Source organism: Gobio gobio, assembly GCF_949357685.1.
Source record: "Gobio gobio genome assembly, chromosome: 21".
In the NCBI taxonomy this organism is placed as follows: Eukaryota; Metazoa; Chordata; class Actinopteri; order Cypriniformes; family Gobionidae; genus Gobio; species Gobio gobio.
Genome location: NC_137117.1, coordinates 37323182 through 37335523, shown reverse-complemented (window position 1 = coordinate 37335523; position 12342 = coordinate 37323182). Strand labels below are relative to the sequence as shown.

At 38.7% G+C, this 12342-nt stretch overlaps 1 protein-coding gene across 4 annotated transcripts in view; it reads right to left on the bottom strand.

Annotated features, from left to right (window-relative positions):
* tspan2b (tetraspanin 2b) overlaps positions 1–12342 on the bottom strand; it is a 33685-nt gene that overhangs the window by 11074 nt on the left and 10269 nt on the right. For all 4 annotated transcript variants that reach the window (XR_013815407.1, XR_013815408.1, XR_013815409.1 and 1 more), the window contains exon 2: positions 5949–6048. Coding sequence is in view for 1 of the 4 variants with exons in the window: in XM_079801804.1 (XP_079657930.1) it covers positions 5949–6048 (100 nt within the window). In the remaining 3 variants the exon portion in view is untranslated. The remainder of the gene's footprint in view (positions 1–5948; positions 6049–12342) is intronic.

The following is a 12342-nucleotide window of genomic DNA, read 5'->3' as shown; positions in this document are numbered from 1 at the left end:
GCCTCAACAACAGATAAAAGCCGACAGGTTCAGTCAACATCAGGGCCAAGTCGGCTTCCTGTTGATGGTACTCACTGATCTAGGATCAGCATCTTCAGACTCTAGCCTCAAAATTGTAATCTAGAGACATATAAGCTCTTTAGTTCTTGAGGAGTTCTACCTGAGCCGTTGTAATTATGCCACCAGAGACCTGGGACAGGTGGGAAGACTGGGAATGAGAACTAAACTCTCTTGAGAGAGAGGAGGATATTGCTTTATCTAGCATTATAATGTAGGATAAAATACAGAAGATGTTGAGTAATTATTGCAGTGCTTTCAAAGTCATGTTGTAGTGTGTCTGATAACCTATTCCTCAAACATTACGGTCAGGGTTTTAAAAGTCTCTTTGCATTTATTTAATCAAACATACAGCAAAACAGTAATACTGGGACCCCAGAAATGTGAATGGTGGCATACTAACTTACACTAGCATACATTTTGGTTTGTATATAACTCTTATGTCTTATGTGTTAGAAGTCCTTCTCCTCAACAAGTGGCATGATTTGACGTTTCTTTAACATAAAGGGCTCTATTTTAATAATCTGAACACATGGCACAGGTGCACTTAGGGCGTGTCTGAATCAAACTTTGCTAGTTTAACGACGGAAAAAGGGTTTGCGCTCCCGGCGTATTGTCCAAAAGTGTTGTACCTTATCTCTTAATGAGTCATGGGTGTGTTTTGGGCGTAATGTGCAATAAACCAATCAGAGTCTCAGCTCCCATTCCCTTGCGCTTGCACCATGGCGGATTCGCTATTTATATGGCGGGATTTGTGAGGGGAAAGACTGAATGCTTCTCCAGAGTGGAATAATTTTTTTTTTAATATATATTTTGCATGTTTGTGAGCTGCTGCGTGTCCCTGTGTGTGTGTAATAAGCAAAGTGTATGCGTGTTGTGCACCTCGCCTATAGGCGCACATTACCAACACAAAAAATGCTGCGCTATTGACTTTAGACCAGGTTGTTTTTGGTCTATGGTGCAGTCATTTTCAGTTTCCTCAAAATAGCAACACGCCAATAATGCGCCTGAACACACCTGGTTTTCCGTCTAGCACACCCATGTGCTAACAGATGGGCCCGAGTGCATTTACTATTTAAACAACGTGGCGCTGGACGTGAAAATGATAACTGTGTCGGGCTGAAACTAGCAAAAAACTCTTGCGTTGTGCCTGGCGTTGCATTGCGTGCCCATAGAATCCTATGATAAATGGTAATACATGTCTTTACAAACACCACTAAATATAGAACCATACACACACACACACACACACAAAATAATTTTCCCAGAACATACTTCTTCTATGCTGAGAGTGTTACTTACTCAAGCTTAAAAGCTTCTCACCAGTATCTCAAGGAAACAAATTATAGATGAAACTAAAATTGTGTGACAGAAAGTGTGAACACAAACTTTATCTTCCCTCTTGACTAAAAACAATCTTGTCACACACTGGTAATATTTACACCGTTGCCACAGTAGCTGTGGAGAGGACAATCCTTTGTCATTGCAAAGGCTATAATCTAAAAGTCATGTAAGATGTGTGTGTGTGTAGACAGAGAGAACAATGAAGCCTGAACTGGTCACTGTCAGCATTGTCAGATGGTTTATTCCAAGCGATTACGTTTTGGCAGGTTAGCGTGGTCCAGTTAACCCCTGCTGCTAGATACTGCTACAAGACCAATCTGGAAACAAAGAGCATCTTTCTTTATTTATGGCCATTACAAATTATTTAAGTACTATTCTGACAAAATATAATTAAAGCAACATGTATACTGCAACAGTACAATGCAAATATTCACTGCATTTGATACAACCTTCAATATAAAAGTCACTTTAATTTAATACAACTTTCAATATTCAATTTAAAATGATATGAAATTTTGGATTAGCCAGGACATTTTATAATATAACTCAGATTGTATTGGTCTGAAAGAAGAATGTCATATACACCTAGGATGTCTTGAGGGTGAGTAAATCATGGCCTAATTTTCATTTTTGGGTGAACTATCCCTTTAAGTCATTATTCACTAATTGTCACGTTTGGGTTTCGTTTCAGTTTATGTTCCTTGGTTTTTGTTTTCCGTTAATTGGTTCCGGTTTCCTTTGTTCCCGTTGCTAGTCTAGTTTGGTCACTTGGTCACTCATTATCATCACCTGTGTCTTGTTTAGTTCCTGGTTAACTGTGTATTTATGCCCATAGTTGTTCATGTGGTTTTATGACTGTGGGTTGCAACTCTTCATCTGAGCCGGTAAAAAAAAAACATTTATGCAACTTTGTCACTGGGATGTAACTGAGACGTCCTGCTCTTTCACACTGGCTTCTCTTCACAGCTTTAAGTACTAAAAGCCACAAACGAGAGTGATGTCACTGACTAAACCGAGCTGGAGGAGGTGGTTGGAGGATAAGTATATTTTATGACATCATGGAAGTAGTGCCCTCCTCTGCATCTAGATATAGCATTGCATGACCTCTCTCTTTCTTGCTGTCCTCGCAGGTTGAACTGTTGCTACAGCAAACCTGAAGTCTTGTGGTTTCCTCCGTGCAGGCACAATTTGAAATGTCACTTCCTGTTTTCAGAAACACCCAACCTCTGAAATTAGCAAGAACTTACTGTGCCTCACGAGGGCTGGGCAGAAGGCTGTGGAAACTTTGCCACCATGAGTGCCGTCAGATGTTTCCATCCAGTACCAATAAACACGAGCTCTGTCTGTCATACGTTTATTTCTGTTTTACAGTATGAGCTACAGTAGGTTCCAAAAACTCCCAAACCACTAAATAAAATACTTACATTTTTTTCATTTAATACATATTTTGCAGAACTGTACATTTGCTATAATAATTATAATACAAATAATTTAGCAGCTTAACAATTTGAGTGAGAAGTTGACCAGATATAGATAATAGTATAATAGAAAACAGAAACAGTAGAATCTATAAATACAGTATGTCCTATTTTTTTCTGTCTGTTATTTCCGTATTAAAGGAACACTCCACTTTTTTTGAAAATAGGCTCATTTTCCAGTTCCCCTAGAGTTAAACAGTTGAGTTTTACCATTTTCGAATCCATTCAGCCGATCTCCGGGTCTGGCGGTAGCACTTTTAGCATAGCTTAGCATAGATCATTGAATCTGATTAGACCGTTAGCATCTCGCTCAAAAATTACCAAAGAGTTTCGATATTTTTTCTATTTAAAACTTGACTCTTCTGTAAAAATATCGAAACTCTTTGGTCATTTTTGAGCGAGATGCTAACGATAGGGTTGGGTACCGAAAGCCAGTGCCAATACGGGTGGCACAAACGTGCTTTTGTGCTTTGGCTGGGGCCGAGCCAGAGAAAGACACGCTCAGCGCTCGTCACATATCACAACAATTCAGTGTTTTAAACCACACAATGTTTATTTTAGGTTTCAGACATTTAACTTAAATGCTCATTGTCTATGGAAGCAGCCAAAACAATCCTTTCAGTTATAACTTGACTACGTGTTTTATTCATATCAGATACACATTATATAGTAACTATATAGTTTACTCTATTCTTCTCCCAGTTCACCGGTCACTTACTTTCATTCATTTCGTGAGATGTGAATTAATTTGCGTGATGTAAATTTAACAGATCCGATTCTCTGAGGCGCAAACTAACATTACGCCGCCCATCGTGCAGTATAGATCAACTAATGCACATTCACTCACACATATTTGAAAATCAAAATGTCAGATACTTTATGACATAGTTAGCAAGTTTGTGAATATTTTGAATAAAAAAGAAAAAGCGAAATAAACCCGATACAGCTGAGCTGTCATACAGCTGTGTGTCATGTGAGAAGCACGACGTGTCGCCGTGGAAACAATAAGGCAATGCGTTGAAAAATATTTAGCCAGAGAATATGGTCATATTTCTGCAAAATAAAGCTGAAGCTTGAAGCTGGTTTGTAGCATACCAAGAATACAGTCTACTGCTGTTATTACGGTAACCGTTATTTAGTGTCAAATTAGTTGTAGTTGGGTTAGGTGGCTTTAGTTTTACTGTAAATTTGTTAAGTAAATTGTGTTTTGTATTTATTTATATTTATATATTTAAGTATACTTTAAACTTGTAATAAAGTTTTAAATTTAAATAATAAAAAATAAATAAATAAAAAGCCATTCTTTAATCTCATCCATCTCGTTTTGTGGCTCTTTTTTTAAAAAGTATTGGTTCAGGCACTGTTTATGCACCGGTACCATTTTAAAAGTATCGGTTTGGCACTGGTATCGAAAAAAACCCAAACGATACCCAACCCTAGCTAACGGTCTAATCAGATTCAATGATCTATGCTAAGCTATGCTAAAAGTGCTACCGCCAGACCCGGAGATCGGCTGAATGGATTCGAAAATGGTAAAACTCAACTGTTTAACTCTAGGGGAGTTGGAAAATGAGCCTATTTTCAAAACAAAAAAAAGTGGCGTGTTCCTTTAAGAGCTAAAGTGGGGTCCAAAACTCAATGTGAATCAATCGGGTGAAGCAATGAGTCAATGGCCCATTCATAAAGACAGCCATTGGCTGCATCTGCATCATACTCACTGAGTTGGTACTTAATTTAAATAAGTACTTACTTAAACAAGTGCTAAAAGAGTAGGTACTATATAGCCTGATCGCGCCATGTTGACCTTATCATGTGACCTACGATGTAACTTAAAAGATATGAGCAACAGGTTTAAGTTATATATGTAAATATCATTTTGTGGTCTTGTTGAAGAAACAGCAGCCCATTTATTTTGTGATTGTAGTATAACAAATACATTTTGGGTGGATTTCAAGTACCATTCTAATGTGACCCACCGTTTTATCCTTACAAATATATTTTTTTATTACGAAAACCCAAAATCGTTATCTCTTGAATATGTTGTTAATTTCTTTATTTTATACTCAACATTTTTCATCCACAAGCAAAAACAGCTTCCCTTTATCTTGTTGAATTGAACTCTTGTTTCATCCCTCAGGGGAAGTATGCGGTTTCGGACGCAGCCATTTACTTCATTCCTGAATGAATCAGTTGTTTGAACAAACCGCATGAATAAATGACTCAATTACTTAGGGCCCAATTTTAACGATCTGAACACATGGTCTGAAACGCATGCCGCAGGTGCACTTAGGACGCATCCTAGTGCACTGTACCTAGTTTCTTAATGAGTCATGGGTGTGTTTTGGGCATAACGTGAAATAAACCAATCATTGTCTCATCTCCCATTCCCTTTAAAAGCCAGTTGCGACCATGGCGGATTCGCTATTTACATGGCAGAATTTGTGAGCAGAAAGACTGAACGAATCTTCAGAGAGGAATCCTTTTGTTTTTAATATTTAAAAATGTTTGTGTGCTACTGCGGAAAGCAGAGTGTACATGCATTGTGCTTTGCACAAAAAAATAAAAATTCGGTTTATTTACATTTTCTCATCCTATGCCTGAACGTTGTAGCCTAATCGTTTATGTGTATAAATTCTATGTTGAATCAAATAAATATTTATTTCTAAAGCTACATTTTGTCTATTTGATGCTTTTCTCATTTAACACAATAACGACTTTAAATTATCTTTTGGGAGTAGCCTAATTTCTCTTCCAAATCTGGCGTGTTAGTAATTAGCTTAATTAATCAGCAGATCATGTAATAATTTGAATAAAAACTTTATAAAACATTTAAATATTAAAATTGTATTGATTTTATGTCATGATGTAGGTTTTGAAGCACATCATTTCAATGTGGTCTCAGCTCCACTGTATATTTAAATAAGCCAAGGGACAGAACTAAATCAGTATTTTCCCAGGTGTTTGTTTGGAGAATTGGACATTGCCTTTTGTAACTGCAAAAAAGAGACATCTGGATATTTGCATGGCAATGGATAAGTGGTCGTGAAATATGATCAACTGACTGCTTACCGATAAAGAAGGTTTCAGGCCCGTCTTCTCCTAAAAGTGACACCGTATTTGGATCTAGTCTCAGCCAGAGTCCCACAGCCAGAACCAGCGAGCCCATCAGCTGCAAAAACAAGACCAAATGATCTTTAGAAGATTTCGCTGCTATTTTGTTTGTGGAACACAAAACAAGAGACATTTTTGAAGAGTCATTATCAGATAAAACTACTGAGCCACAAATTATATGTCGACATCTCGAATGACTTCGGCCCAAGTTAAGTTAAAGAATGACTTTATGAATTTGACAAAAAAGAAGACCTTTATCTAAGGCCTGAAATGTCTGTACTCTCTGTGTTATGTGTTTTCTTAGTTATGGAGAAGTGGCACAGATATTTTTCCACTCTGGCAGGATCCTTCAGGTCTTAAATCTAGCAAGAAATGACGACTGAAGGCCAAACCATGAAAGGAAAAGCAGGCCGTAGAATTCAGCCACCGTCACTCTTAAATGAACTTTTATTACCGCTGATAAAGAAAGCAGACACTCATCTGTCAAAGCACATTAAAAAGACCATCCGTTTGAGTAGATTTTGATTAAATTTACAACGTCCCTCCCAGTTTTACGCTCTTGGTCTCCTGCCACCACTGGGGGTAATTTCTCCATTTGTTGGGCTTCAAAAATGGGTGAAACGTTAAAATGGGCTTTTTATGTAAAATCAACACCTCTGCGATGTCTCAGGTCTTAAGGGCAAAGGCTGTCTAAAGCTGTGAAAATCATACTACATATCTATTTAAAAAGAAATCCATGAGGATGATGCAAGACGAGTAGCACTTTCCTCACCCTGTCCTGTGTCCTACAGCTGTCATACGGCACAACCCCCTTCGGGAGACGCAAGCCCTCAAACACTCAGTAACCCCACTGCAGTGTAACATCATCCGGCTGACATCAGTGCACTGCCCCACCCTGAGTCCCCCCTCCCCCCTCCAGAGATCTCCTCAGGGCATCAGGGTTTATCTGTGGGACAAAAGACCAACTGTCTGTCTGTTACACACTCCGCTATACAAGACAATGAGCGAGTGTGTCTGCGCGTGTGCTCTACTTCAATAATATTCCCTAAAATGTATTCATGACACAGACAAAAATGTGTATATTCACATATATTTACACACTCACACACACTGTATTTTATTATATCCAGAAATAATAAATATTGCAACAAGAATATATAGAAACGTTTGCATCTTATTAAACTGTGACTGTGAAATATGTCCAATATGGAACAAAAAATATATATCCTTACTCGTTATCTTTCTCTTGTTCTATTGGCAGATAGATAGATTTTTTCACTTGTTTTAAGTCTAAACCTCACTAAATGTACGACTTACTATTGTATTTATACAGTATATATTGCCAAAGTTTTTTTACAAGTCTTTACATGCACATGAACTTTAATGACATCCCATTCTTAATCCGTAGGGTTTAATATGGAGTTGACACACCCTTTGCAGCTATAACAGCTTTAGTAAGGAGTATAAGGAGTGTGTTTATTGGATTTTTTGACCGTTCTTCTAGAAGCTCATTTGTGAGGTCAGGCACTGATGTTGGACGAGAAGGCCTGGCTCTCAGTCTCCGCTCTAATTCATCCCAAAGGTGTTCAATCGGGTTGAGGTCAGGACTCTGTGCAGGCCAGTCAAGTTCCTCCACACCAAACTCACTCATCCATGTCTTTATGGACCTTGCTTTGTGCACTGGTGCAGTCATGTTGGAGCAGGAAGGGGCCGTCCCCAAACTGTTCCCAAAAATAATTCACTGGAACTAAGGGGCCAAGCCCAACTCCTGAAAAACAACCACACACCATAATCCCCCCTCCACCAAACTTTACACTTGACACAACGCAGTCAGGCAAGTCCCGATCTCCTGGCAACCTCCAAACCCAGACTCGTCCATCAGATTGCCAGACAGAGAAGCGTGATTGGTCACTCCAGAGAACACGTCTCCACTGCTCTAGAGTCCAGTGGCGGCGTGCTTTACCCCACTGCATCCCACGCTTTGCATTGCACTTGGTGATGTAAGGCTTGGATGAGCTGCTCGGCCATGGAAACCCATTCCATGAAGCTCTACACACTGTTCTTGAGCTAATCTGAAGTCACATGAAGTTTGAAGGTCTGTAGCTATTGACTCTGCAGAAAGTTGGCAACATCTGCGCACTGTGACCCTCAGCATGTGCTGACCCCTCTCTGTGATTTTACGTGGTCTACCACTTCGTGGCTGAGTTGCTGTTGTTCCCAATTGCTTCCACTTTGTTATAATACCACAGTTGACCGTAGAATATTAGTAGTGAGGAAATTTCACGAATGGACTTATTGCACAGGTGGCAACCAATCACGCTACCACGCTTGAGTTCACTGAGCTCCTGAGAGCGACACATTCTTTCACAAGTGTTTGTAGAAGCGTCTGCATGTCTAGTGCTTGATTTATACACCTGTGACCATGGAAGTGATTGGAACACCTGAATTCAATGATTTGGAGGGGCGTCCCAATACTTTTGCCAATATAGTGTATATGGGCTATAGTCTCCTGTTTAAAAGTTTTTTTCCAGGATATTTTGATGAATGGAACATTCCAAAGAACAGCAGTTATTTGAAATAGAAATATTTAGTAACATTATAAATGTCTTGACTGTCACTTAATGCTATATAATAATATTGACCCCAAACTTTTGAACAGTAGAGTAAATAATAGTGTTATACAAATAATATTAAAAAGAATAACAAAGAATACTTACAAGTAATACCCAAGGACTTTGCTTTAAATGTAAACGCTATAATAATGCAAGAATAACGTTTTACATAAGTGAGTGTATTTTATGCCAGAATACTAATGTGAGTCAGCTTTAGGCCATGCAGTTTCCACTCTTAAAATTGTTTATTGGGTCACTTTTTATTTTCTTGCGTTATTTTACATGTATGGAAACAAGATTTGGCTTTTTCAAGTTTATTGTGAGTTTTATTGTGTCTTTAAACAGACAATTTCTAAGCATATTTTTATGTAATTTCCATAATTTCTGCAACAAATAGAGCTTTCATTTGAAGCAAAGAAAAACAGGTCATGATTAAACTACCAGACATTTCTTTGATGTTTCATGTTCCAAGTGACCAGATGAACATAATATAAACTTGAGATCGTGAGATCATGTGTCTATATTCTCTAATGAAGAACTTACAGCAAACACAAACACACCAATTATATGTTGGAAAAGAAAGTGGAACATTTCAAACTGAGGCACTATGAAAAACCCCCCAAAAAAACAGAAAGACGTGAAAAAAGAACGAAAGAATTGGTCAAACCAAACCCAGGAAAAGCTGATTAGATCAGAATCCAGTCCTCTCAGAGGAGTTTCCATCTCAACAGTGCTCATGCAGTGCTATGGTGTTGCTGAGTTTTTTTTTGACACACTATTATTGAAGATGGGAACCATTTAGTATCCAACCATGTAATTTACTACTTCTGGTGAGATTTTGAAGATACAATGGTCACTTTACTCATGCTCACATGATAATGACAACATGATAAATGTTATACGTCTGGATTACATTCATAGTATATAGAACATGTTTTTTGTGCTGGTCTAAAGTATTCCTGCTAAAGGGAGTATGTGATTTAAGATGCAGTCTAAGTTTTTCTGGTTATAGTTGCGATGTTGCCCATTACAGTTGGGTACAGACCGTCTCCTTGCGGCAGAACTTTGTTTGTGTGTCTGTTTTGACGCCTTTACATAAAGTGTTTCATAAGCTCTTCAGCTCTCAGCTGGTAAAAATGCCATCATACATGTACACATATACAATGTGTGCATTTAGATCATCAGCACACAGCTTTGTTTTGGATGTTTGGTAAGATCTGTTGTAAAACATACGTCATTAAAACCATTTCTTTTTGGCTATTCCTTTTTGTATCTTTAGGTTTGTGTTAAAAATGACAGTGAACCAGGACTAAATGTGTTATTTTCTTTTTTGGTTCGGACCAAAAAAACCAAGAAAACGGAACTACAAGTGTGAATACACCCATAAACAACCTGACTACTACAACTTGACGTTCCACCAACTGAAGTGAGTGTTAAAGGTCTGTTCATGTAGTAAATAACTGCACATTTTCCAATTTGGGAAATGAGGTTCTTACAAAGTTATTACGGCAAATTGACAAAAGGGTTGTATTATTGAGCGTGTCAGTGGAAAGGGAGAGTGCTCTATTGTCTCACTTTGAGGGGTGTGGTCAGAGGACATCAGGGGCGCTCTCCACACACACACACACACTACGCTGTCCCCGACCACCTGCTGTTGCTTCTTTGTGTAATTGGGGCCTTACATTTCCACAAGCTAAAGTCTGATTCAGCAAAACCTCTCAATGCCCATTTTTTTCCCTTATTTTCCTTCCCTTAGTATCTGCCAGCCTGAGAGGCACACACACGCACACGCACATGCGCACACACACGCATGCGTTGGTACATCTATCATAATGAGGACATTCAATAGGCGTAATGGTTTTTACACTGAGCTAATGACTCTATCACCTAACCCTAAACCTACCAAAACAATTGTTTAATATGTTTATTTAACAATCAGAGCAGAGTAGACCAATCACAATAGTCTGGGCTATCAGACCAATCAGAACAGAGTACACCAATAACAACAGACTGGGCCATCTGGCCAATCAGAGCAGAGTAGACCAATCACAACAGAACAGACTGGGTCACCTGACCAACCAAACAGAGCAGACCAATCACAACAGACTGGGCCATTCAATCAATCAGATTAAACCAATCACAACAGACTGGGCCATCTGACCAATCAGAGCAGAGTAGACCAATCACAATAGACTGGACCATCTGACCAAACAGAGGAGAGGAGAGTAGACCAATCACAACAGACTGGGTCATCTGACCAATCAGAGCAGAGTAAACCAATCACAACAGACTGGGTCATCTGACCAATCAGAGCAGAGTAGACCAATCACAACAGACTGGACCATCTGACCAATCAGAGCAGAGTAGACAAATCACAACAGACTGGGGCATCTGACCAATCAGAGCAGAGTAAACCAATCACAACAGACTGGACCATCTGACCAATCAGAGCAGAGTAGACAAATCACAACAGACTGGGGCATCTGACCAATCAGAGCAGAGTAGACCAATCACAACAGACTGGGTCATCTGACCAATCAGAGGAGAGTAAACCAATCACAACAGACTTTTCAAACTTGTATGCCATGTATTTAAATATATCACAAATAAGTATTAATGTATTTTCAAATAACACACTACAGTTCAAATTATAATCAAGTACTTTACATGTGCTAGTCAACACATCAAAAAGGGGTACTTGAAAGTAGGGATCGACCGATACGACCGATCGTGCCGATGCCGATACCGTTTTTTTTCATCAGCCTTGGCCGATGACCGATATGGGCTGCCGATTTTCTTGAGCCGATATTTGGAGCCGAGACTGCTTTTGGTCCCTCAATTTACATCATAAAAATGACACAATGATAATGATGATAACAATTTAACAAGTCTCAATTTAAAAAAGGAACATTTATTTTACAAAAAAAAAACTATATTTAACAAATAGTAAAAACAGGTGAGGTAGAACAAGTAAAAAATGAGCTCAGTGCTGAAAATAAATTCTGAAAATAAATATTTAAGCATAAATAAAATAATTACACTATTGCACACAGTAGCAACAAGCAAGCAGCATAATAAAGTGCACACTGACTGTACTAAACTTAATTTTAAAAGTAACCAACTATTTACAACCTAGTCATTTAATGCTTAGGTGCACTTAACTTAACCTCTTGTAAACACCAGCGGTAATTCAGGAAAAAAATCTCCCAATGCTTCACGTGAAACTTCGGTCTTCAGACCTTTTACCATCGTGTCAATTCTCAGTTGATTTTGATTAATATGCGCGAGGGAGGCAGGGTTGCCAGGTTTTCACAACAAAATCCGTCCAATTGACCTATTGGTAAGCCCCTCCCCTCATACGCAGATGAGCCAATAGCAGTTGAGTATCAGTTGCGCTGGGACCGGAACTCGGACATCTTTAGGTTTCAGCGCCATAGAGAAACATTGGAAAATCCGAAGCGCTCAGGTGTTTATGCTGCAAAAATGCTAAAACGTCGTGCCTGAGGTACTGTAACACTGACTCCAGGGATCCTGAGAGGATTTTGTGTTTGTCAAACTCTCGTTAAGTTATGATTAAAGTCCCTGCTAACATACAAACCGAAATAACTAACTGTTCTCATGTCATGTAACACTGTAACTTAGGTCAAAAACACCAAGGTCTACATTTCAGTGCCTCTCCATATTAAACTGGTTATATGTAAATTAATTTCATTTTGGATATGTTTAAGGTCTACATTATC